General features: G+C 31.8%; 2 protein-coding genes across 4 annotated transcripts; both read left to right on the top strand.

Annotated features, from left to right (window-relative positions):
* The first annotated feature begins 1,445 nt into the window (after positions 1-1,445).
* On the top strand, positions 1,446-11,967 carry LOC126656629 (protein ENHANCED DOWNY MILDEW 2-like). 3 transcript variants are annotated; one of them, XM_050351238.2, is made up of 19 exons: positions 1,446-1,526; positions 2,739-3,166; positions 3,250-3,346; positions 4,020-4,070; positions 4,155-4,252; positions 5,242-5,341; positions 5,566-5,664; positions 6,265-6,512; positions 6,600-6,692; positions 6,784-7,290; positions 7,423-7,564; positions 7,681-7,782; positions 9,641-9,733; positions 10,018-10,059; positions 10,361-10,471; positions 10,780-10,851; positions 10,935-11,053; positions 11,238-11,298; positions 11,384-11,967. In XM_050351238.2, exons 2-19 carry the CDS (start codon positions 2,754-2,756, stop codon positions 11,531-11,533), a joined length of 2,598 nt encoding a protein of 865 aa, XP_050207195.1. In that variant the 5' UTR covers positions 1,446-1,526; positions 2,739-2,753; the 3' UTR covers positions 11,534-11,967. The 3 variants fall into 3 exon arrangements, with proteins under 3 accessions (XP_050207195.1, XP_050207194.1, XP_055959654.1); XM_050351237.2 differs by having other exon boundaries at positions 1,458-1,591; XM_056103679.1 differs by lacking the exon at positions 4,020-4,070 and having other exon boundaries at positions 1,458-1,591.
* Positions 11,968-21,786: 9,819 nt separating this feature from the next.
* LOC126657228 (uncharacterized) lies at positions 21,787-23,613 on the top strand. The gene has a single exon (XM_050351889.1). The coding sequence runs from the start codon at positions 21,787-21,789 to the stop codon at positions 23,611-23,613; it is 1,827 nt and encodes a 608-aa protein (XP_050207846.1).
* The last annotated feature ends 1,603 nt before the right edge of the window (positions 23,614-25,216 follow it).

Genomic DNA, 25,216 nt, shown 5'->3' with positions numbered 1-25,216 from the left:
TTAAATAATAATATATTGACCAAATACAGTATTTTAATTTTGTAGTTGAATCAAACTAAAAGATAGGTATTCCTACTAATTTGGAGACAATTGTTTACATATTAAAAATTAAATTGGAGATAATTTAGCTACATATTCTAATTAGGATTTTAATTACAATAGTAATTAATTAAATAACTAATTAGTTAATGACTATAAAACCTTTATTTAGTAGTAAACTGAAAAGGATTATTCAGTAAATTTGCATGCCCCCCCCATCCGTGCTTTTATATATAGTATAGATAGACATCGAGTGCTTCCGTATCAGAAATGGAGGGCCGGTGGTGCGATTGGGATAATTTTTTATTTTTTTTCAACCTTAACATTGTTAAAATTTAGTATCTACTTTTTTTATTTTTGTTGATATTAAGTTTTTAATTTAAGTTTTTACAAACTAAATTGATATCGATAACACATTTATTATAATTAAAACAGATTCCTTAAATTATAATTAAAACCAATTCCAGAATTTCAATTTTAAAAATTATATTAATAGGTTCATTTATTCCAAACACAAGAAATTAGAATTACAAATGAATTCCACATAATTTTAAAGAATTCATTCATTCATTCAAAGGGGCTTTAGAGTGTTCTTTTTTATTACCAAAGGATAAAAGCACTTCTAGAGTGTTGGTTATAAAAAAGGCTTGATATCTACAAAATAAAAATAATATAGAGGTGGGGGAACCTAACGTTAAATATAAGACAATTACATGGCAATAAATTAAATTGAATTACTCTTCGAATGGATCATTCCAAATAAAATGAGTTAAACTACTCGTAAGTTATATGAGATCTATTTAAAATGTTTGAACTATTCAAATTTTATTTTTAACCGAACTATAATATCAATTTTTTTAATTATATTAGACTTTTTGTACTTCTAAATTTTACCTTAAATCAAGTATTAGTCGGATTTTGTAATAAAAGAAAATCAAATACATAAAATATAACAATTTTTACAATGATTATTCTTTTTTATTAGTTTCGAGAACTTCGAGCTCAAACTCTTATGCTGTTCGAGTTCGAATTCAAACTTGAGAACGTATTTCTATTAAAACACAAGTTCAAAGTCGTATAACACATTCAAGTTCGAACTTATATTACACAATCGAGTTTGAAATCCAATTTGATATAATTCAGACTAATCTCATTACATATGTTCTCTATATATGAATAATTAGTATAGTAAGTTTTATTTAGTTTTAAATGATTCTCTATTTATTATTAAAAAGTACAATAAAAAAAATTAGCATAGAATTTGATAAAAATAAAATAAATAAAGTAACCCTAAACAATTGCCAATAAATCCCCTCTTCAAAGCCTAAATTAGCAAGGCAAAACCAATAATATACCAACGGACACAAACGAAAATGAATAAATAAGTATAAACTCTGTCTTGTAGTCAAAAACAGTTATAAATACAAAAGTTGGTACTGCTCTAAAAACTTTCTATTTTCAGTCTCATAGCTGAGAGCACATCAAAGGTTATTAACTAAACTTCTCTTTCAATTTTGCTAGGGTTTCATTTTCTCACCTCTGTTTCTTTCTCGTAAGTACTGCTCTCTTCTCATTACATAGTGGTCGCTGTTATTTTAGTACGTGTTTCTGTTTGGTTAGCGGGAAAATAAGTGTTTTACCGCGGTTTGAATTTTAAAAACTTAGTAAATTTTAGCTGATTGTAGGAAAATATGGCTCATAATCGTAGTCATTTTCGTTATGTTTTGCTTTGTCGTTCACTTTAAGTGTGTGATTTGGTTTTGAGATCATGTGGAAGTTATTGATTGTTTATTTCCTTTGGCTTTTGATTATTATTTTTAAATCTGTTGTGTTGTGTTCATGATGATGATGCAGACTAGTAGTGGTAGGGCTGAGCAAAAACTGAAGTAGACCGAAAAATCGAACTGAACTAAAGTTCTTGGTTCGGTTATTTGGTGAAAATGGTTGGTTCAGTTTGTAATTAAGTAAAAGTGTGGTGTTCGTTTTCGGTTCGGTTTGGGAATTTTGAAAACCGAACAACCGAACAAAATGAATAAATATTTAAAAAAAAAATATATCTTTAGTGTTTTGGTCTTTAATTAATAAATTTCACACGTCATATAAATATGCTAATAAATATATATGGAAACTTATTAGACACTTAATAATTTAATGTTTAAATTAATTTTAAGATGAAAAAACAAAAAAGTGAAAGAATTCAGTTTGGTGTAATCCGAATCAAAGTTCGGTTTGGTTTGGTATGAAAATTTTACATTCGGCTGGTTGGTTTCGGCCGATTCCATACCGAACCGAACTGAACCGACCGATGCTCCTGAGTAGTAGAACTATAGTGATGGCATTATATATTTTTGAGTCAATGTCTTATCGCCGGTTCTAATTTAAAAAATTTAGTGAATTTTGGTTGACTGAAAGATAATATGGTTGATAATCGAGTCATTTTCCTGACGTTTGATGTTTTGCAACGTCTCAAGTCAGTGTTCCACCACCTGTTCGAATGTAAAAATCTCAATAACTTTTGTTTGATTGAAGGAAAATATGGTTGATAATCGAGTCATTTTCTTGACATTTTATGTTTTGCTTTGTCATTAGCTTTAGGTGTGATATATATTTTTGAGATCATGTGAAAGTTATTATTTGTGTATTTCCTTTGGCATTTGATTATTGTTTTTAAACATGTTGTGTTCATGATGATGATGCAGACTAGTAGTGGAACCATGGCATTATCTGATGAAGAAGAGGGTGAAATTTTATCAAATTATGTGATGGATTATTATTTTGTTGATGAGAGTGATACACTCGTCTCGTTTTCAAATTTACCTGTTCAATGGGATGATAATGTGGTGTTACCCGACTCAGGAAATTCACTAGTCCTTCGAGGGACTTGTGATGATGGGTTTCAATCAGTCTATTTGCCTATCATAGCATGGAAGTTTGAACTTTCTTATATTCATCCTGAAATATCTGTTCTTAGTAAACGCAAGAAATGGACAATGCTTCAGAAACCAAGAAAGGTTTTCGAGCCAATTATTAGGAAAATCTTGGTTACAGTTCATTGGCTTCACTTTTGTAAGAAATATTCGGATGCTTCTCAGGCATTTGCCTGGAAACACTTGCAAAAGAATTGCAGGTTTTGTATTTATATGTATTTGACTTGTTTTACTATGTATAGGTTCATTTCCTTTTAGTTATTTTACTTGACACATTTTGCAGCTCTTACTGTGGTCAACTATCTGTCAACGATCTGCTTGAACACAAGTTATTAATTGTTGAAGCAGCAAGCAGGGATAAAGATATTGAAGAATCGAAGGTTGGTATTCTTGCGTATGACTCATTTTGTTTAATAATGATTTTTTGATGGTTGTTCATCATAAACATTCTTTTAACTGCTTTTTCTTAAGCGCTTATAAGTTAGTAACTCAAAATTATTCCATTAATGAAATATTATGTGAATTTGATGTTCTTGTAACAACATGAGAACTTTTGTTTGTTCCCCCCGGCCTATTACCCATTTCTGTTGTTTTTAAAAAATAAAAGTGCTCGATGATGCTCAATATAAAAATGGAATCATATGGTTTGTATGTGAACTTTTGATTGTTCATTTGTTGACAGCTTGACAGGTTTTTGATGTATATATATCTACATGGATAAAGGTAGAAAAATATCACACTACTCAATCACTACTCATGCATCTTAATGATGAATGAAAATTTCGTTTGTTGCCAATAAGGATATTACTGAAATCTAAATGATGGAAGTGGTAGATAATAATGTATATATGAATGCAGTTGTCACAATTTGTTAATTATTAGAATATGTAGTAAATAACAATCATATAAACTAATGTAGGATAGAGTTTGATTTACGATTGCTGTATGCTACATTAGCATGGGAGTTCGTTCTCTATTGTTTATTTTCTCCTTTTGCTTACGTGTTTATTCCGATATTTGGAATATTGTCGTGACAATCAATATTTTGAACAGTGTTTCCGTACATTTACGGGGGAGAGTCAGATAGGCATAATTTGTGATGAGGTTAGTTTTTGAGTCTTGCATGCATATTATGTCTTTGCCCTCTTTTCTATTTTTTAAATAATGTTTCCTCTTTTAATCCAATAGAATGCTGGAGCCTCAAAAGATTTTGACAAAGATGGTAACGAAGAGCAGATCTTTGATAAAGTTTGTGCAATTTGTGATGATGGTGGTAACCTTTTGTGGTATAGTCTTACATATAATTTCAGTTTTTATTTCAACTTGTTCTTACCACTTCTGTACAGCTCTGATGTCAGCTATCTATTGTTTCATGCCATTTTATCTACTTAATGCCTCTTTTGGTTGGAATATGTTCTACGATGAGAAGTGTTTGAGCAGGAAGCTATTCTTATATCTTGTGATTAGAATATGGCTTGAGCACATATCAGCTTCAGTACATTTTCAATTATAGATAGCTTTGTATAGGACAAATTGTGTGGACACTTCGAGAACCATGTGACTATAGAGTTGAAACTTATTGGTCAACAAAGAATTTTCAACTAAAGAACTTTCTTTACATGTAAAACGATGAAAATTTCATACTAGCTCTTAAAATTTTGTATGAACTGTTTTGACTAAAGGATTTGCATGATGAGAAACTCAATCTTCAGAGGCAGAAAAGTTAGGTTATGTCTCTGTAGTCCAAACTACTTACTTGCTTGTTAAATAACCAATTCACCCAAAAAATCAAACTGCTGTGTGAGGCTTCAATAAGTGCTCAAATATTTTAAATTAACAAGGATCAAACTCTTGACTTTTCGATCATAGAGGCTCTGATACCATGTCAAATAATCAATTCATTCAAAAGTTCAAGTTGTCGGCCGAGTCTCCAACAATAATATTATTTTCTTAACACTTCCGAATACGAAAAGGTTTTTAGAAAATAGTTTAGCTTATTGCTGCTCTCTAGGGTTTGAAATTGAATGTTCCAGAGCTACTGTGTGTGTGGGCTGGTGCTAAACTTGCGCTCTATAGTTTGTTTTTGTTTCCATACTCGATCTGCTGAATCACCAATACTAATTCTTCTGCCAGTTGAGATGCTTTTAGCGGATTCTATGATCCTACCGTAGTCTGCAAAAACATCATTCCATACAAAATGTTCTAAGATTGTATTTTTCTTGTTTCTGTTTGTTTAATTTGTGATTTAATTTTAATATTTTATGATAATCTGTAGTTGTAATGGACGGTGCTTGAGATCATTTCATCCAACTGTTGCTGATGGGTTGGAATCTAAATGTGCATCCCTTGGTTTTAGAAATGAGGCTGAATATGAAGTAAGGATAACCTTCCACAGATTATGATTTTGTCTTCTATGTCGACTTCTGTTGCTCTGAAACATTTTGCAATAACTATTATAATATCATGAACAATAAGAAGTTGCAGTTTTTCTCTGAAAATTTTGGAATTACTGTCCAGTGTCCCACCCAGGAGGGAACATATCTGATTCTGATACTATGTTTCTGTTTTATTACCTCAATATGTGCTTCGACATGTGCAGGCAATTCCAGTTTATCAGTGTGAAAATTGTATTTATCAGCAACACCAATGCTTTGCTTGTGGAAGATTGGGCTCTTCTGCCAGATCTTCTTGTCAAGAGGTATAATATTCTGGTTCCTTTAGGAAAAATTTGTAATCTGATATAAATTACGACTCTCTCCTTTTGAGCATTACAACTTTCAGGGGCTAGCTGAATTAGCTAGTACTATTCTTCTTTGTAGCATTGACATAAATTTAGTTAATACGTGTTGGAGCAAAAATTGTTTAATAAAACATGGGGTTTAATCATGTTAAAGCAACGTGCATGTAAGTATTTTTGTCTCTATTAGTTTATAGCATGTATTGTATAAACTACAAACTATCTTATTGATTTGTTCTGTTTAGATGTTATGTTACAAATAGATTTGCTGTGTTATGGACAAGTACATTGTCAGAAAACATTCCTACTAACTTTTCATAATTCGCAAGGCTTAGCAGTTAAACCTATTATCTTATTGATCTTTTTGGACCTATTATGTGATACTTAAATTAAATATATAAAAGGCTGATGTCGCTATTGTTACAGAATTCTGTTTATTGTAGGAAATCTTGTCATAATATCATGATATGAGATGCTTATAAGTTTGACAGAACATGATGTTTTTACAAGTTTAGTTTACATTTAAATTCTCAAACGTTTTTTTTCTTAACCATCTTCAAGGTTTTTCCCTGTGCTTCTGCTACCTGTGGCCATTTCTATCATCCAGAATGTGTTGCACGATTGCTTCATGCTGATAATGAATCACAAGCAGAAGAACTTAGAGATAGAATCACTGCAGGAGAGTCTTTCGCCTGTCCTGCTCATAAGTGTTTTAGTTGTAAGCAGCACGAAGTCTCTAATGTCAAAGAGTTGCAATTTGCAATATGTAGACGTTGTCCTAAAGCTTATCACAGGAAATGCTTACCTAGGTATACCGTCATAGTTTATTTCTCGAGCAGATTATTGATACTTATTTGTTTGGTCGCTGTTTTTTAACATGTTTGCTTCATCTTCAGGGATTTTATTTTATATTGTCAGAGTGATGAAAATAATTTACAAAGGGCTTGGGAAGGTCTATTGCCAAATAAAAGGATTCTGATATACTGCATGTAAGAGCCTTTTATTCTCAAGAATCTTTATGTGGTTTATATATATTACATTTGATTGCTTATGGAGCAAGAGTAAATTTATTTTAACCAGGGAGCATAAGATCTTTGCGCATTTACGGACTGCTCTTAGGAACCATCTAATATTTCCTGGTGTTGAAAGAACACATGCTCCAGAGCTGATGGCAGGACTGCAAAACTCTGTGATGTCAAAGAAAACCAAGGATTTCAGTATTTTTAAGGATAGACCTGCTAATAAGAAGTTAAAACACATTGACAGTCTCTATACTGATGTTGGAATTCTTGATTCTTCTGCCAAGAAAGAAAGATGCCACTTAGAGGATTTGAAACCCTTGAAGAAATTAAATCCAGCTAAAAAGCCATCAACAAAATTTGATTCAATCTCTGCTAGGTCATCTACTGTAGACAATACCAATTTTCTTTACGAAAATAACTTATCAATGAACTTGGGATCTATTCCATCTAAGTCTAAACAGCACAATATTCCTAGCAGTAAAATCAAGAGCACTCTTTCAGATAAACCAGCAATGCAAAAGGCAAAGATCACCAGGCCTGTGCTTGATGCTGAAATGGAAAAAGGGTAATAGTTTACCTTTTTGTTTTCAAACATGGCTGTCATATTGCTTCATGTTTTGGCTATATTTAATAGAAAAAAAGGAACCTTCAAATTTTATGTGGCTTATATTCGGGATTCTAATCCTTGGTTATGTAGAATTCTGACCCTTATGGAAGATGTAAGTTCCTCATTCGATGTTGAAGAATTTAAGGAAAGAAATGCACGGGATACAAATTCTCACCCAAAAAATAAATTGGAGAATTCCATTCCACTAGGAATGGTAGAGGTTTCGGTGAAGGTATGCCTTATTGAATGCATCTAACACACGATAGTTTCATTTGAAATAATATTATCTGTAGTGGGTACATGATGAGGTTTTCCTTGCAATAATAGGTCATACATTCATTCTTGCAGGCTGTACAAACTGCCTTACAGATGCTAGATAAGGGATGCACTATTGAGGATGCAAAAACTGTTTGTTCACCTGAGGTTCTTAGGGAAATTTTTAGATGGAAGGTCTAAGCCTCTTCTAGATAACTTTTCTTCATATATGCTTTTGATGATGAGTTTTTGCACCATTACTTTGTTGCATATGTCTAGTTGTGACTGAATCAATCTTATATGCTTATTTCTATTTCTAAGAATCTTTGATTGTTCATGTAGTGATGAAGTTTTATTGTTTCTCAGCTATGCAATGTGAATTTGAATTAGTAGTATGCCATATGCATTTCCTTAATCACTTGCTAATTTTATTTAATTAAGTTGGACTTTATAATACATGGGAAATTATTTTATTAATGAATTTTTTTAGTGTCTTTGACTCTTAGTTTTGAATGTTATCCTCCCCTAGTATAAAAAAGTTTGATGCTTGAAGGACTTAAATGATATGTCTTGCAAATTAGTTATGTAGTTTTATAGTAGAAACTGATATAATGCATTCGGATGAATTTCCTTCTCAACTTAGACTCCATGGAGAGATTTACTTTGAATACCTTTCATTAGCTACTTACTATCAGCCGAAGTAGATTTGCATTTTGCAGTCATTTTCCTTCTTCTGCCTTTTCAGTTATTAGTTAGTATCCAACTTGTAAGTGTATGGGATAGTTGCTTGTGCTGAAGTCTTTTTCCCATTTGCAGTTTAAAATATTTTTGTTATATTCAGAGTGCAATGATAGTTTTATATGCATATTCTAGTGTTGTTGCTAATTTCAGAGAGTAAGGTGCCCAAGAATGATTTGGTAGATTTAAGGAATTTACTTCTTCAGTAGGGTGAGTGGTCACGGATTGACTCAGCAGATATCACGGGGTTTTGTCAGGTGGTAAATTTACGTTAACGACTTTCACTTGAAATCTCTTAAATATAAAGGTAGCATGATGCTTGACATATAACTTATTCGAGTTTTGGTTGAGAGCTCATTTTTACTAACTTTTGAAACTGTTCCTTTGGGCCTTCTCTATAAGATTGAGAATATATTTTGGGATGAGTTAGGTGATGTAGGAGAGCTCATTTTGTCCGCCGAGAGGGGTATACAAGTTTATTTTCTGAGGATTTTTTTAGTCTTATGGAAATTTCGTGTTAAGCATTGCTCTTGTTGGGCATATTGATCATGGCATTATCCTTTAGATACTCATTTTATTTTGGTTTAAAGTAACTAAAGATAAATATAATAGGATACATAATGAGTTGGTCGCTACCAAAGATATGTCTGTAATCACGTATTTGCAATTGGGATTTGAATAAGATATTTTGATTACTCTCATTATACATTTTGCTGTACTATAGCATCTCTATTCCTTTTTATGCATACTTTCCAATTTTTCAACCAACGTTCTGACACTTCGACTTCCTCTTCAGGATCCCAATGTAATAAACAGATGGTAGATCATTTCTTGTTAGCATTCACACTTGTGTCTTTTTTAGGATAGGAGAATTTGACGTTGAGACCTGTCCGAGATTTTTTTGTAATTATTTCTGTACGCACCTTATTTGTTGCATATATCAGTTTTTCCTTTAACAAATCGAATCTTAAAGAAATTAAATGCTATTTCTTTTGTAGAGAAGGATACAAGTCATAGTTGTATCCTAACTAAGTGATATAATGGAATATAATTTATTCTCTTTTTGCTTCATTGTGCTTCATGGTAGGATTTACTGAAGTGTTCCTTAATATTCTTTTAATTATGTATATTTGGAACCAATTGAGGGTCCATGTCATTGAGAGTCAGGAATAGTAATTTTTGAAAGTGATTGCCTGCATTGCGTTGCTCTGTCATTATCTAACATCTTTGTACATATTGCAAGTTTATTCAATGGCATTTAAAAATGCTTACTGTACTTATGGAAGCTTAATGATATTATGCTCATGTTCTGTAGGCAAAGCTCAATATCTACCTAACGCCTATTTTTCATGGAGCACGTTATACATCTTTTGGTCGGCATTTTACACAAGTGGGGAAGCTTAAAGAGGTAAGCATTCGCCTTTCCAGTCTTTATCATAAGCATTTGATCCGATTTAGTTGGAAGCTTACTGGATGAAAAGGCTCTATACGACTTAATGAGTTGGAATAAGTATCCAGTAAGCTTAAAGAGGTAAGTATTCGCCTGTCCCAGATCAATATATTTCTTGAATAAGTTGAAGTCTTGCATGTGTATGCATTTCTGCAAATTGGTATGTTTTGAGATATTTTACCTTTCTGCTGATTTGTATATAATGGATAAGATAAAGCTAATAGTCTGAGTTGATTATCCAGATTGTTGATCGTATCCAGTGGTATGTGCAAGATGGTGATATGGTAAGATTTCAGTTTGTTAAGCCTGCTTAAATATGCATTTGTTGTTATTTTGTTTTTGAACTTTTTTCCTTGAGATGAGATATAATAGCTTGAATTAGAAAATTCAGGATTAGGTTTTTGTATTTGCTGCAATTCTCATCTAGCATCCTCTTGAATGATAACACCACTAATATTTCCGAAATCTTGCCTGGTTTGTTGACATTAACATGCGTATTGTTTTATGCTCTTTTACTGTTTCATTTGGCTGTTGCTGCTGCTCTTTCTGTCTTCCTCATAACTGTCTGCTTATTCCATTCAACAGATAGTAGACTTCTGCTGTGGTTCGAATGATTTCAGTTGTTTGCTGAACGAAAGGCTAGAAAAAAATGGGAAACCTTGCTTTTTCAAAAACTATGATATTATACAAGCTAAGGTATTGATTTCTCCTCTTGCAAAAAAGTGTAAGGACTTAGAATATGCATTTTCATTGAACATTATCTCAGTATGCATCTATTCAAAATCGTCTGCAATCCCAAGACAAACTTGTTAATAAAAATTTAGATTGGTTAGTTCATGTTAAAAGCGATAGTATAGCCATTCAGTAGAACTAGTCAGTAACCTAATCATAAAAGATGGTATTATTTTGGAATTAATACTTGATAATACTTTAGATAACAAAATAAGAAAGCCTTCCTCTGTACATTAATGAGTAACTGCTTTGAATTTAATTTATTTTTGCAGAATGATTTTTGTTTTGAGAAAAGAGATTGGCTGACTGTTGATCAAAATGAATTACCTGATGGTTCAAGACTGGTAACACCACCTGCTTTAATGATTAGTTGGTTTTACTACTCTTAAACTTGCATGCCTAATTTTTTTCCGACATTATCTATTAGATAATGGGGCTAAATCCTCCCTTTGGCGTAAATGCATCTCTTGCTAACACATTCATTAACAAGGCTCTTGAGTTTAGTCCAAAGCTCATTGTTCTCATTGTTCCGCAGGGAACACAAAGGTATATAATGCTTGTTTATGTTGCGCCAATAAACACTTTTGAGATTTTGTAATTCTATATTTCTTGGCATTTTCCGTTTGGTTTTTTTATTTTCGGGCTATATTTCTCTACATGTTCTATCTAGTATTTTATACAATGAAGATTAAATCTTGCCAAAACTCTGATCGTTATGGTGGTATATCAGACTGGATGAAAAGGCTCCATACGACTTAATCTGGGAGGATCAGAAGCTGCTTTCGGGCAAGGTATATGTCATTCTATTGTCTCGTTATTTAGTTCTACTCGGTGAGATAGATCAAACAGCAGATCTTCGTCCAATTTCTTTTGCAGTCGTTTTACCTGCCTGGATCAGTTGATGTAAATGACAAGCAGATGGATCAATGGAACAACATCCCACCTCCTCTGTATCTTTGGAGCCGCTTAGACTGGACTCCCGAGCACGCGTCAATAGCTCGACAATGTGGTCATGTATCTAATTAATAATATGACTATCTTTTCATAGAAATATGTTGATCTACTAACTGAAGCAGGTCCAGGTAGGGATGGAAGTGCACCTTCACATCTGACAAACGGTAGAATTAGTAATTTATTCAGTGTTTTCTTGTGCTGTAAGGAAAAGGTTTTAAAGTTAAATATATATATATATATATATATATATATATATATATATATATATATATATATATATATATATATTTGTCAAAGGCTAAACAGTTCAGGTTATATTACCAGTTACAAGTTATGTGTATAGCAATCACTTAGAGTATGGCATGGTCTGTAATTGACTGCAATTGGCAGATGCTAAATAGGGATTTAAAATCTAGAAGCCCAAACTGAGGAATTGAGAATGTATCTGTAACAAGTTTCTGCTGATAATTTTATTAGAAGCTACGAAGCTTCAAAACTTTTCGACTTGTGACAATTTTATACTGCCAAAGTTAATAGCTTATGCAAATGCTGTAATTACGAAAATTTTGAGATTTGGTTTTGCCTTTTTTGGCACTTGATCAAAGCTTTTAAACATAAACTTGCAACATGCATGGAAGATTTGATAAGTTTTAACGGTTTGATCAAAGTTGTCAATTTTTGGTAAAACAATGTATTTTCTCATTTCGCTCGGTAGAATTCTCTCATTTTTTTTAGAAGATCATCATAAATATATTTGTAACAAACTCTTTTCATTATTTTCATTTTGGTGTTGGTTTTGATAATTTTCCGATTAAAAAGTATCTGAGGATTATATAATTTTGTGAATTTCTTGATGAATTGTGCATGCATGTTAATTAGTTATATGAATTATATGATCGATTGGATGATGTAAATAACTCTAATTATTGTTCCGATTGTATTCTCAAATAGTCTCTGAGATAGTATTTTTCATTTATATTTTCTGGTTATCAATTTATTGAATCAATAATTGAGATGAGTTTTGAGTTAAATTTTAAGCTTAAAATCACGATGTTGAAATTTTGATTTTTTTTAATTTATGGATGATACTAAAATTGAGTAATTTCCTTATTTGTTATATTTGAGAATTTTGTTATCAGGTTTGGAGAGAAGTCTCAGCTGAAACAAAAATTATGAAATTTCCTGAATCGCTCTAGGTATATTAAAGACTTATTTCATAAAGTCGGTTATTGTTTTCATGATTTGTATTTTTGAAAAAATGTCCTAAAGTTTGGTGTTAAGCCACACCTTAGAAACTTGTAATTTGAGAAAGAGAAGATAACAAAAATATTCAAAAAATGGAAGAAAATAACAAAAATGCTAAGTTTGTTGAAATATTACATGAGCACCTCAAAAAACTGAAACTTTACATTTAATACCTTCCCAATGATAATGCAACACATGACACACAAAACAAGTCAAAAAAGTCAAAAACGCATCAGAATAGGTCAAAAACGCGTCTGACATGTGTCTGCCACGCGCACCAGAGCTGTGCACCAATCACGCGTCAGTTTGTCAAAACTATTCAAACATGTATCATTATGTATCTGTTATGTATCAGATATGTATTAAGGACATATTTGATTATTATTTTTTCATTTTTCTTTAACAAAAATAAATAAATAAATATATTATTAATATGTATTATTTATGTGTCTCGAAGGTGTGTGTATAATATATTTTAAATTAAAAGATATATGTATCACATATTTTAATTAAAATTCACGCATTAAATAATATCAATAACCTCTTATAATAATCCATCAATTTTAATATAAAAATTACAATGTATAAATTATACATCAAACATGTATCTATAATGTATCATAACTTAACATTTATGTTATAACAAAATTACAAAAAAAAATTAGTCTGCAATGTATCATAAGAGGGAATGCTTTACTCATGGTCTCATTTTCTAACACTCTCTCGAGCATAATAATTAAATTGACTTGTAATCAAAGATGAACTAGCGTTAACATATAATTATCACTTGTATGGGCTACTCCACTAGTTTAAAAATCGATTGATGTATCTACGATGTATCAAAGATGCATCGGTAATGTATTATTGATGTATTTATGATGTATCAATAATGTATCTATAATGTACCGGTAGTACATTTATGACGTATCAGGTAATGTATCTATAATGTATCATTGATGTATATGTATAGTATTTTTATTTGAATTGTATATTTAACGCATTGAATATATAATTTACGGGTAGTTGAAATGAATCTATAACATATATTAAAATAAAAATATGCCACATGTTCTGTAATTTGTACAAAATATTTATCAATGATACGTATTAAGGATATATTTATCATGTTTTAATTGTATATGAAAGATGTATCTAACAAATACATCTAAAATGTATCTGATATGTATAAGCTATTTTTGGTATGTATTGATGATGTATCGGAGATGTATGGATATGCATAAGAAATGTATCAAAAATGTATTTTGAAGGCATTGAGGTACCACCATTGATGAAGTGACGCGTATACTATTAAGGATATATCTATCATGTATAAATTATATATCAAAAATTTATATAACAAATACAACTAAAAAACATATCAAACACGTTTAATGAATTAATATATATATATATATATATATATATATATATATATATATATATTTAAAAATGAATCTATTTGAGCTGTTTCTGACATGTATTGGAGATGTATAATATATGTATTTGGATATGTATCAAACATGTATTTTGAAGTTAGCAAATAATAATATACTAATCCATATCACATAATGCATAAAAAATAAAAAATAACACATCTCGTAAATAATATAAATAGACGGTACATCTCAACTACATAAATAATATAAGTTCAAAATTTAAAGAAAACTACACATACATTGGAAAATAAGATACAAAAACTTGCTGCTTTTTACTCGACGCCATATTCTGAGGTAACTTCATGAGAGCTGCTGATCGTGTCTCTTATTTGAGCTGTTTCTGACATGTATTGGAGATGTATAATATATGTATTTGATATGTATCAAACATGTATTTCGAAATTAGCAAATAATAATATACGAATCCATATCACATAATGCATAAAATATAAAAAATAACACATCTCTTAAATAATATAAATAGATGGTACATCTCAACTATATAAATAATATAAATTCAAAATTTTCACTAAAAATATTGTTGAATCATAAACTACAAATTAAAAACATTAAAACACTCATAGATTTTTTACCCACTAAATCTGGAGTTTATTCTATACCCTTTCCTACATAATAAAAATATTTTTCAACTGATCAATGGTTATTTCCAATTCTTAATCAGTTATGTTATTTTTCTTCAACTCAAATTTTGAATTCAAAAACTCTCTCTCTCTAAGTATATATAAATATCTATACTTTTTCTTTCTTGAACTCAAAAAATTCATGATCCATCTTATTGAAAAAATGAGTAAAATTAAATAAGTAGCAGATTGTTTAAAAGAAGAGATGTTCTGAGCATAGATCTTGAAAGATTGAATTGTATAGCTTCTTTATGGCAACTAAAAACTTCCAACTGTCTTCGTCTTCACTTACCCAAGAATTTCTGCGAGCTTCCGATCATGGGTTTCCCGAAAGATTTTCCGACATGCCCAACTAAGCAACAGTTCATCGATTATTCGGAGAAATACGCAGAGAAATTCGATATACAACCACGTTTTAACGAGACAATTTCACTTGCTGAGCACGATCGAGATCTTGGATTTTGGCGCGAGTACGATCGAGTTCTTAAGCTTCCGGCAATGGCAGTTAATAAATGAAAGGAAATAAATGGTGAGAGATGATGAAGAAACCAGTAAGTTGTATATGTGTTGATATCTCCTTCTTCTTTTTTCAATTAAAGCGACACGTGTACAACTTAGATGAATCACGTACAAATTGTAATAATTTCCCCTTTTTTGCTCAAAAATGTAAAGGAAAAAGTTAGCACTGGTGAAAGATTTGGACAGCCTTAGCAAAAATGTAAAAAAAGCCCGGTATTAGCCCATTCCTGTAATTTTCTCTTTGAGAAATAGGCTTATGCGTAAATTGTGGATTTCTTGCATGATTTAAATTATTAAAGCGATCCCATACCAGTCATGATACTATGTTACCGAATCTAAAAACACTTTAGAGTTAGGATTTAGCGCTTAATTCAGCAATTTTTTTTGATCACAGAGAGAGGCAAGGCCAAAACTAAGAAAGTCTACACATTGTACTGTAGGAATAGAGACAGTGGCGGAACTAGGATTTATTTCCAGCCCGGGCTTAATATGCTCTCACTTTTATCCGGAAATGGCGGTCAAAGTGTTTAACTATTTTTAATGTTCTACTAATATATTTATTCATAATTTAAATTTATTTATTTGATTAGTTTTTATCAATTTTTTATTTAAAAAGTTCATAAAAATCATAAATTAAACATTCATAAATTATCAATAAAAATTAAAAAAAATTATGATAGTCTGATTAATTTCATATTTTTTCATTAGACTATCAAATTCACTTAAATATAAGACGTCATGTTCGGTAAATTTACACCATTCATTATCCGAAGGTGTAGACTCTTCTAATATGCATGTTTCATTTGTAATGGATGTTGTACATTTACCAAACATGACTTTTACTTAAAAGGATTTTGATATTTTTTTCAACACTAAATTAATTTAAATAACTTAAAAAAATATAATTTAAAATTTTTATTACACAAAAATATAAATTAAGTTAATTTGTATAAATAAAATTTAAAAGAAAAAAATTATTCAAAATTAGAGGTGATTTGATTTTGAAAGATTTATTTTAATAATTATTATAATTAGTAATATATTATTGAAGATTTTAATTTAATTTTAAAAATACACAATTACATATTTAGATTAAAAAATTAGAATAATTTAGTAAGAGAATTGCGAAAAAAATTAATGAATTAGGCTAAAATATTTAGTAAAATTTTAAGATATTATTGTGGAGATATGAAAAACTCATAAATACAACATATATTATAAGACATTTCCGAAAAAAAAGAGAATTTAGGAAAACTACTCCAAATTTCAACATATTTGTAAAATATACCTTACCTCTAAAAAGTTAGAAGAATTACTCTCTGTTTTTTCATCTTTATATTTTTACTCTAATGAGATTATAATTTAATTATTTACTCTGAATTTTGTCTTATAATACTCTATAATTATCTTGTCTTTATTTTTTACTCTTCTTCCTATTTCTCCTTTTTCTCATCTTCTCATGATTATTTCACAGAACACCACCGCCATCATCCGTTCTACAACCCTTACCCGCTCGACTTTGTGACCCGTTTTAGATCCACATAAGCAGACTCCACATTTGCTGCTTGCTTCTCCAGTCCTTTGCCGGAGAAACCCAATTTGTGCCCTTTTTTTACCGTTATCTACTACCGCTGCTCATTATTGATTTTTGTAGTTGAGCTTACACTAACAACGTCGCTTTTGGTTTTTATTTGCCAAACTTGTGCTTTGACGGTTGCAGAGATGGTTTTCCTAGTCGGCGTCAACAACGATCAAGAAGCAATTTTTTAATCGATTTTTAGGGTTTCTTTTTGATTTCATATTGTTTAGAGTGAATTGAATTGGTTAATTTCATATATGGAGATGTCATAGTTAATTTCATAAGTATTTTTTTAGAAAATAGTAATAATTTCATGATACCAATTGTAATTTTAAACTTGTTCCTCAAGTGACAAGCAGTGCAGTGAAGATGCGGCTGCATTTGTGATTTACGTAGCAGAACATTTTCTTTTTCTGGGTTTGATGAGAAATTCTTAATATTAAACAAGTGAAAGTTTTCCTAGTTTTTTATTTTGTCTGAGAATAATGATTCGTGTGTAAACATTGCAAATCAGAGGGTAAATATGTGCATACATTTTGGGTATAACTATGCACTTTGTTCTATGAATTTCATTATAGTGGGCTAAGATGGCTAAATGCTAATTAATATTGCTACTGTCTACACTGTACATGAATATGTTTCTTTAAGATTTTATTGAATTTTTGATTTAATGCTAGCTACGCATTTCATATGATTGAAAATGGAGGAAAATAAGAACCAGAGAAGGTTCTTTGATCTAATGCTTATTATTGAGATTATTGAACAAACACATGCTAATACTTTATGCTACCCTGTAAAACTATTTGTTTGATCATTTGTGTATTTTTTATCTCTTCTTTGTTCATTTTTTATATTAGTGTAAATGCGTATATTAGCTGAATTTGCACAGAGTTATAATCATCTCGTTATCATAGTATAATCATATAATACCGAAATAATAATATATTATTGTACCTAAATGATAATGTTATGACAACGACATGATAATATCTATGATAATATTATGATAAAACAATTTTTGATTATCAAGTCAGTATCACTGTGTTATCATGTCGTTATCATAACACTCTAGTGTGATAATGTTATGATAACTATATGACAATAAAGTATGATAAGATTATGATAACATACATAAAAAAAATTATAGAAGGATTTCATGATAACAGAATGATAATGTTATGCAGTTTTTGATTTGTCATGTTAGTATCACTATGATAACAGAATGATAATGTTATGCAGTTTCTAATTTGTCATGTTAGTATCATTATGATAACAGAATGATAATGTTATGCAGTGTCTGATTATCATGTAAGTATCACTATATTATTATATCGTTATCATAACACTGCAGTATGATAACTAGATGATATGAAGTATAATGAGGTTATGATAATTGGATGATAATGTATGTGAAAATATTTTAACAAAAAGATTCATGATACTAGTGATAACCTGATGATAATTAAATAATAAAGTTATGATAACATTATGCTAAATAATATGATACCTATATGGAAAAAATTACATAAAGATTATGATAACGAGATGATAATGTGAAGAAAATAGTATGATAATGTTCTTATCGATAATAAAATGATAATATGGCATGGAAAAAAAATTACAAAAAAATTATGATAACGAGATGATAATAATCTGCTTACGATAATGATAGTGGCATGATAATAAGATAACATGCAATATGATACACTGATAATTACATGTTAAGGTGAAACTGTGATAATCATATGATAAGGTGATATAATCATATGATAAGATAATACGGTGATTTTGTCTAATATTATCCAGCATTATCATCACATTATCATATAATAATATGTTACATAAGATACTGATAATGACATGATAACGTAATGATAATATTACGATAATGTGATAATATGTATGATAAGTTTATATATGATAATATTTATGATCTAATTTAGTCAATATATAAGTTGAGGGACTGTAATGACTATTTGCTCGATGAATAATATCAACAACACTAAAACGGCGTCGTCTCACTATCGGGCGTTGCCCAGTTTCCCCTCTTACAAGAAAAAGAATCACAAAAGAATTTTATTTTAATTTTTGAATAGTAGCACATAATTTAAAATTAATAGAAATTTGATATTTTAATTAAAAAAATTATTTAGAATTAATTTAGAAAACAAAAGATATTTGAACAAATAAAAAATATATTAATAGATAAATCAAAGAAGAACAAATAAATTCCAACGATAGTTTAGAAAAGAATAAAAAAAAATGTCAACAGGTGATTTTCAAAAAAACAAAAGATTGATAAAAAGGGAAGAAAGGAAATGTTGTCTGCACAAAAGAGAGATATGCCATGTGTAATTTATCGGGGAGAGAGAAAATAAGAGAGAGTGAGCACATGTTATTTGTCAAAGTAAAATCATAAATATCAAAACACTGAGAGTATAATTTTAAGAGAGCAAAAATTATGATGTATTTTTATTAATTTTTTTTTATTGAGGTATAAAGTCCTATTATTTTTATATTTTAGGTAATTCTTAAATCTCTCAAAAAAAAAACAGATATTATAACTTATAAGACATTTGACTACTTGAGTAAGACATTATGGTTAAAAACTTAAAAGGCCCTTATTATGTTGATTGAAACAGATAAGGGGCTTTTAGGCCCTTATGTTCTCATTAAATGGAAGGCCAAACGATGTCGTTTGCCTTCTAAATGAAAACAAATGAAATGAGTCGTCTTCTCCACAGCACAATTAGGGTTAATATTTAGGTGCGGCGGCAATCGAACAGAGCTCTAAACTCTCCACATCTTCAACAGAATACCTCTACCTTTGAATCTCAGCCCGGGCTAGAGGCTAGAGCCTAACCGAATCTACAAGCATATTCACCTCTAAGTTCAACGATCTTATTTCCGACCTGTGAGTTTTTCCACGGCAACTCGGGCTCGAGCCTACCCGAGCCTAATCGTGGTTCCGCCCCTGAATAGAGACACCGATGATATCTTCTGAAATAATCTGAGAGATGCCTGAAAAGGTTTCCGAGTAAGTCACCAGTCCTATAGAGTAGGTGATAAACCATAATTTTACGTGTTTTGTTAAGGTTATTTTGATTTAATTGTTATGAAATTATGTAAATTATGGTTTGATTGTACTCTGATTCGTTGAGTTTATTAACTTTCTTTAGGGGCAAACAATTGTATAATGGAGAGCCGAATGGATCGAAATTGCAGCGGAATTCGTCATTTCAGAGCCAGCCTTACCTACCAGCCTGACCTGCCCAGTAGAACCGGCTGGAGGTCCGGTCAACCTACTGCCGAGACAGAAACTCAGCCGGACCTGTAGCCTGACCTGCCCGGTAGATCCGGTCAGCAGGTCCGGTTGTCAGCATGTTTTAATCCGTTTTTAAAGGTTTTCTATTGGGACTTGGAGACTATAAAAGGCAAAAAGTGGAGCTGAGTTAGAGTTCGATTTTTACACAACTCAGAGACTTTGGAAGCAACCACAAGGAGGAAAAAGACCGAATTGGCGATTGGAGCAAGGATTCTTAACGATCGAAGGAGGGAATCAACTGACGATTGATCTAACCTGGAATCAAAGAGTTTTTCCTTATTCTCTACTCAATGAACTCTTTTAATTCTGTTTTTGCTTTCCAATCTCAGATTATGTGTAGCTAAACTTTTACATTAGAGCTAGGGATGTAGTTTAATTATGAGATTCATTGTTATTTTATGGATTGAAGTTTTATATTAGCAAGAGATTGTTTAATATCGTGTTTTCAGTAATTAATTCTTGTGTTTATCGTTGTTTGATTGTTTGGCCGTTAATTGAACTTTATCTAGAATTTATGTGAAGTATTGAGAGATGAAATATAAATTCTGATCTAGAATTAATTCGCATAACTACCGTAGGATAGAGATATACCTACGGATTTGTGTATGACATATAGGTTGTAATCCTTCATCATTCGATTAAATTAGGGTTTGGATTGAGAAATTAAACTCACTTTAATTGAATAGGCTTTCTTAATTCGAGAGAATACTAAAGCAATTTTGAATACCGTCATTGAATCACATCAATTCCATAGATGACAATGTATCTTATGATTAAGTGAAATCCCGAAACTATAGTGTTCTTCGCCATTAATTTATCTTTACATCTTAATATTTGTCGTTCTATTTACTTTAGTTAATTAGTTTAAACAAATTCAATTCAAATTTATAATTGTTTTAGCTATAATTAATACAAATAATAGTTAATCCGTTGTCTCTGTGGATACGACCTTGTTTGCTACGATTACATTCTGTATACTTGCAGGAGTTGCATTTTTAGCTATCAAGTTTTTGGCGCCGTTGCCGGGGACAACGTTGTTTTTAACCATTATTTTATTGATTCTAGTCTTTACTTTTAGTCTTATTCTTTCAATTCTCTTTGTCAACTTCAGGATTTGAATGCTATTGAGACGATCAAAAAGTCTTAATAACGAAGAAATACTTGAGCTGAATCCAGAGATTGAACGAACGTGCCGTGCAAATAGAGCAAGAAGAAGACAAGCTGAAAACATGGACGAACTAGCTAACCCCAATCAAGCACAAAGGCTACGTGATATTCAAAGGCCAACAGTTATTGCTAATCCGTCATGTATCCGTTTGAGTGAAGCAGCAAGGAACTACGAGCTGAAAACTTTCCATCTCAATATGCTGCCTCAGTTTAATGGAACGGCTACTGAAGACTCACTAGCCTTTATCAGAGATTTCTATGGTATTGTGCAGACTTTACCGCTGAAAAATCTCAATGAGGATGAGTTAAGGACGAGATGTTTTCCTCATTGTCTGAAAGGAGACGCGAGATAGTGGTTATTGAACCAGCCAGAAGGTGTTTTTCTCACATGGGAGGATGTCTACAATGAATTCATGCTGAGGTTCTACTCACCACAAAAGACCATGGATCTCAGGGCAAAAATTTGCAACTTTGTGCAACGAGATCCAAAATCTTTTCATGAAGCATGGGAAAGGTTTAAGCTGCTCTTAACTCAATGCCCTCATCACCAAGTGCTAGAGAATTTGCTGACTCAGTTTTTCTATGATGGCATGAACGTTAATTGTCAAACGCTAGTTGACACAGCTTCTGGAGATTACTATGGAGATACCACAGCTGCAGAACTCATGAAAACCTATGAGAAATTGGCAATGAATTCAAGGCAGAAGGCAATCAGAGGAAAAAGGGCAGGAATATATGAAATCAACTCTCATTCTGATCTCTCAGCACAAATGGCTGATTTAACCAAGCAAGTCAAGATGCTTGTAGACAGAGATACTTCCAATCAAGAGTCATGCGCCTTTTGTGGGATGTTTGGACACAATGCAAATGTGTGCGCAAACATTGGATCGACACCACCAAACAGTGAGGAAGCAAATTTCATGGGAGCCTTCCAGGGTAGACAAGTCAAGAATGATCCTTTCTCAAACACTTATAACCCTGGATGGCACAACCACCTAAATTTCTCATGGAGGGATCAAGGAGCGAATAGGCAAGCACCACCTCCGGGATTTCAGCAACAAAGACAAGTTCTCCCACCTCAACAACAGAATATTCCAGACAGGAAACCGTCGGTAGAAGAGATGTTATCTCAGTTCTTAGCGACTCAAGATACCACTATTAAGAAGATGGATGCGAAAATTGACCAGTTGGCACAGTCAAGTCAAGCATCAATTCACAAATTAGAGTTGCAGTTGGGCCAATTGGCACGAACTGTTGCTGAACGTGAACAAGGCAAACTCCCTAGTAATACTGAGAATAATCCAAGAGAGGTGGTTATGGCCATTAGTCTAGGGAGCGAAACTCGGGCAGGAGATGGAAGCAAAGGCAGGAAAGTAATTGAGATTGTCAACGATAGAGACGACAAGGAAGAGAGTGAGCACGATGTAAAGCAAGGGAATGATCTTGATGGGGAAGTGGTGGCTGATCCTTCAGTCAAACCTTATGTTCCACCTATTCCATATCCACAAAGGCTTAAGAAGAAAACTACTAGCAATAGTTTTCAGCACTTTCTTAATGCCTTTAAAAAGATTGAGCTTAATATTCCTATTTTGCAGGCCCTTGCTAAGATGCCTTCCTATGCCAAGTTCTTAAAAGAACTAGTTTCCAACAAGAGCAAGCTAGAGGAGTACGCCACCGTAGCTTTAACTGAAGAATGCAGTGCCATACTTCAAAAGAAGCTACCACCTAAGCTTAAGGACCCAGGGAGTTTTTCTATTCCTTGTGTTATTGGTGATACCACTATCTCTAAATGTTTGTGTGACCTTGGTGCTAGTGTGAATATTATGCCTGCATCTCTTTATAATAGGCTTGGCATGAAAGAAATGAAGCCCACAACTGTGTCTATACAATTGGCCGATCGATCGATCAAATACCCTTTAGGCATTGTAGAAGACTTATTTGTGCGAGTGGGCAAGTTTTATTTTCCTGCAGATTTTCTTGTCTTAGAAATAGAGGATGGAAATGATATATCTATGATTTTAGGTAGACCATTTTTAGCTACAGGAGGTGTGTTGATTGATGTTGTTAAAGGTAAGCTTACCTTTAGGATGGGGAGTGAAAAAGAAGAATTTAATATTCTTAAAGCCATGAAACATCCTTTACTTGATGATTCTTGTTTTAGTGTCGATATTATTGACCATGCTGTTTCACATATTGTCGAACATGAATCGTTCAAGGAGCCATTAGAAGCATATCAATGAGTCTAGCTAAAGACGTTAAACAAAGCGCTAATTGGGAGGCAACCCAATATTTTCTTTTGCAATTTTATTTTCTTTATCTTTTGTTTAATAATTGTCGTTGTTTAGTTATTTTTTTTCCAGTGTCGTAGCGGGTTACAAGACTCTTTCTCCTTTTATTTAGTGGCAGCAATACATCAATAGCATAAAGAAACTCTCGCAGTTAATACGTCACAAGTCAGAGGAGTTTTATGTTTTCTAATTGCTTTTATTTATTTTCATTTATTATGCATCTTGAGGGCAATCTGCGAATTAAGTGTGGGGGAAGAGTCAATTTGGCTTTATGCTTTTGTTTGATTTTAAGATAGTTTTTAGCTTGTCCTTCAAATTGTTTTTAGTTGTACGTTCTTTGATGAGTCGATTACCTCTTAAATTATCACTAGCGTCAAGTAATCAATTATCACTTATTGATTGGTTTTGCAATTACCAACTTAAGTTATCTTTGACTAGTAGCTAGTGCGATGGTTTATTGTTGTTTTTATTAAAATTGGTTGAATTCTAAAACTTTATTTAACTAATTAACCTTTGTAAATCTCTTAGACTTTAATCTGAATCGAAAATAGATGAGAATGAGTGTTGGTATGAATTTAGTTGCTTCAAAAAGGTGAGATGGAGCGTAAAACGCACTCACCAGAAAAAAATATTGGGAATCACTTGGTCATAGAAGAAATTACTATTCCGCTAATTTTGACTCTAGGAACATAAATGTTTAAATTTTTAGTGGTCAAGGTTATGAATAGGGCTTAAAGCCACTTGAAATTGTGACTTAGCAAAGTACACCGTTGATGTTTTCTAGTTGATGTATTTTTGGTGGAAAAGCTAGATGACGTTTCAAATAGATAGAGTGTTCAATTGAAAAGAAATTAAGAGTGGAATGGAGCGTAAAACGCATCCACTAAAGAGATGGAGCGTAAAACGCACTCAAATAGAAAGAAAAAAAAATTAGAGCAAGCAACTTTCTTCATACTTTCACTTATGATTTTTCGATTTTTAGTTCATATTTTAGTTTACTATATTTACGTAGTTTAATTATTCTAATAAACAAAGGCTTGAGATATTTTCTTTAATTGTTTTTTTTTGTAGGTCATCTAATCATCGTATGTAGTGAATGATTTTTATAATTTGGTTGGTGTTGTTAACTTTTCTTTAAGTGGCTTTTAATTTCTGAATCTCTTGCTATGATTCTTGGGTATTGATGTGTTATAGAACGAGCTAAAATCAGTTTGCTTGAGGACAAGCAAAAGCTCAAGTGTGGGGGAATTTGATAAACCATAATTTTACGTGTTTTGTTAAGGTTATTTTGATTTAATTGTTAGGAAATTATGTAAATTATGGTTTGATTGTACTCTGATTCGTTGAGTTTATTAACTTTCTTTAGGGGCAAACAATTGTATAATGGAGAGCCGAATGGATCGAAATTGCAGCGGAATTCGTCATTTCAGAGCCAGCCTTACCTACCAGCCAGACCTGCCCAGTAGAACCGGCTGGAGGTCCGGTCAACCTACTGCCGAGACAGAAACTCAGCCGGACCTGTAGCCTGACCTGCCCGGTAGATCCGGTCAGCAGG

This window comes from Mercurialis annua, linkage group LG7 (genome assembly GCF_937616625.2).
Source record: "Mercurialis annua linkage group LG7, ddMerAnnu1.2, whole genome shotgun sequence".
NCBI lineage: Eukaryota > Viridiplantae > Streptophyta > Magnoliopsida > Malpighiales > Euphorbiaceae > Mercurialis > Mercurialis annua.
Note: the sequence above shows the minus strand (reverse complement) of the source record. Positions and strands in the feature narration are given on the sequence as shown.

Bases quoted from the DNA above. Each gene is read 5' to 3' on its own strand.
- LOC126656629 (XM_050351238.2), top strand. From the start codon at position 2,754: ATGGCATTATCTGATGAAGAAGAGGGTGAAATTTTATCAAATTATGTG. The intron at 3,167-3,249 runs GTTTTGTATTTA...CACATTTTGCAG, and splicing joins CACTTGCAAAAGAATTGCAG to CTCTTACTGTGGTCAACTAT. The intron at 5,342-5,565 runs GTAAGGATAACC...CGACATGTGCAG, and splicing joins GAAATGAGGCTGAATATGAA to GCAATTCCAGTTTATCAGTG.
- LOC126657228 (XM_050351889.1), top strand. From the start codon at position 21,787: ATGCTGAGGTTCTACTCACCACAAAAGACCATGGATCTCAGGGCAAAA.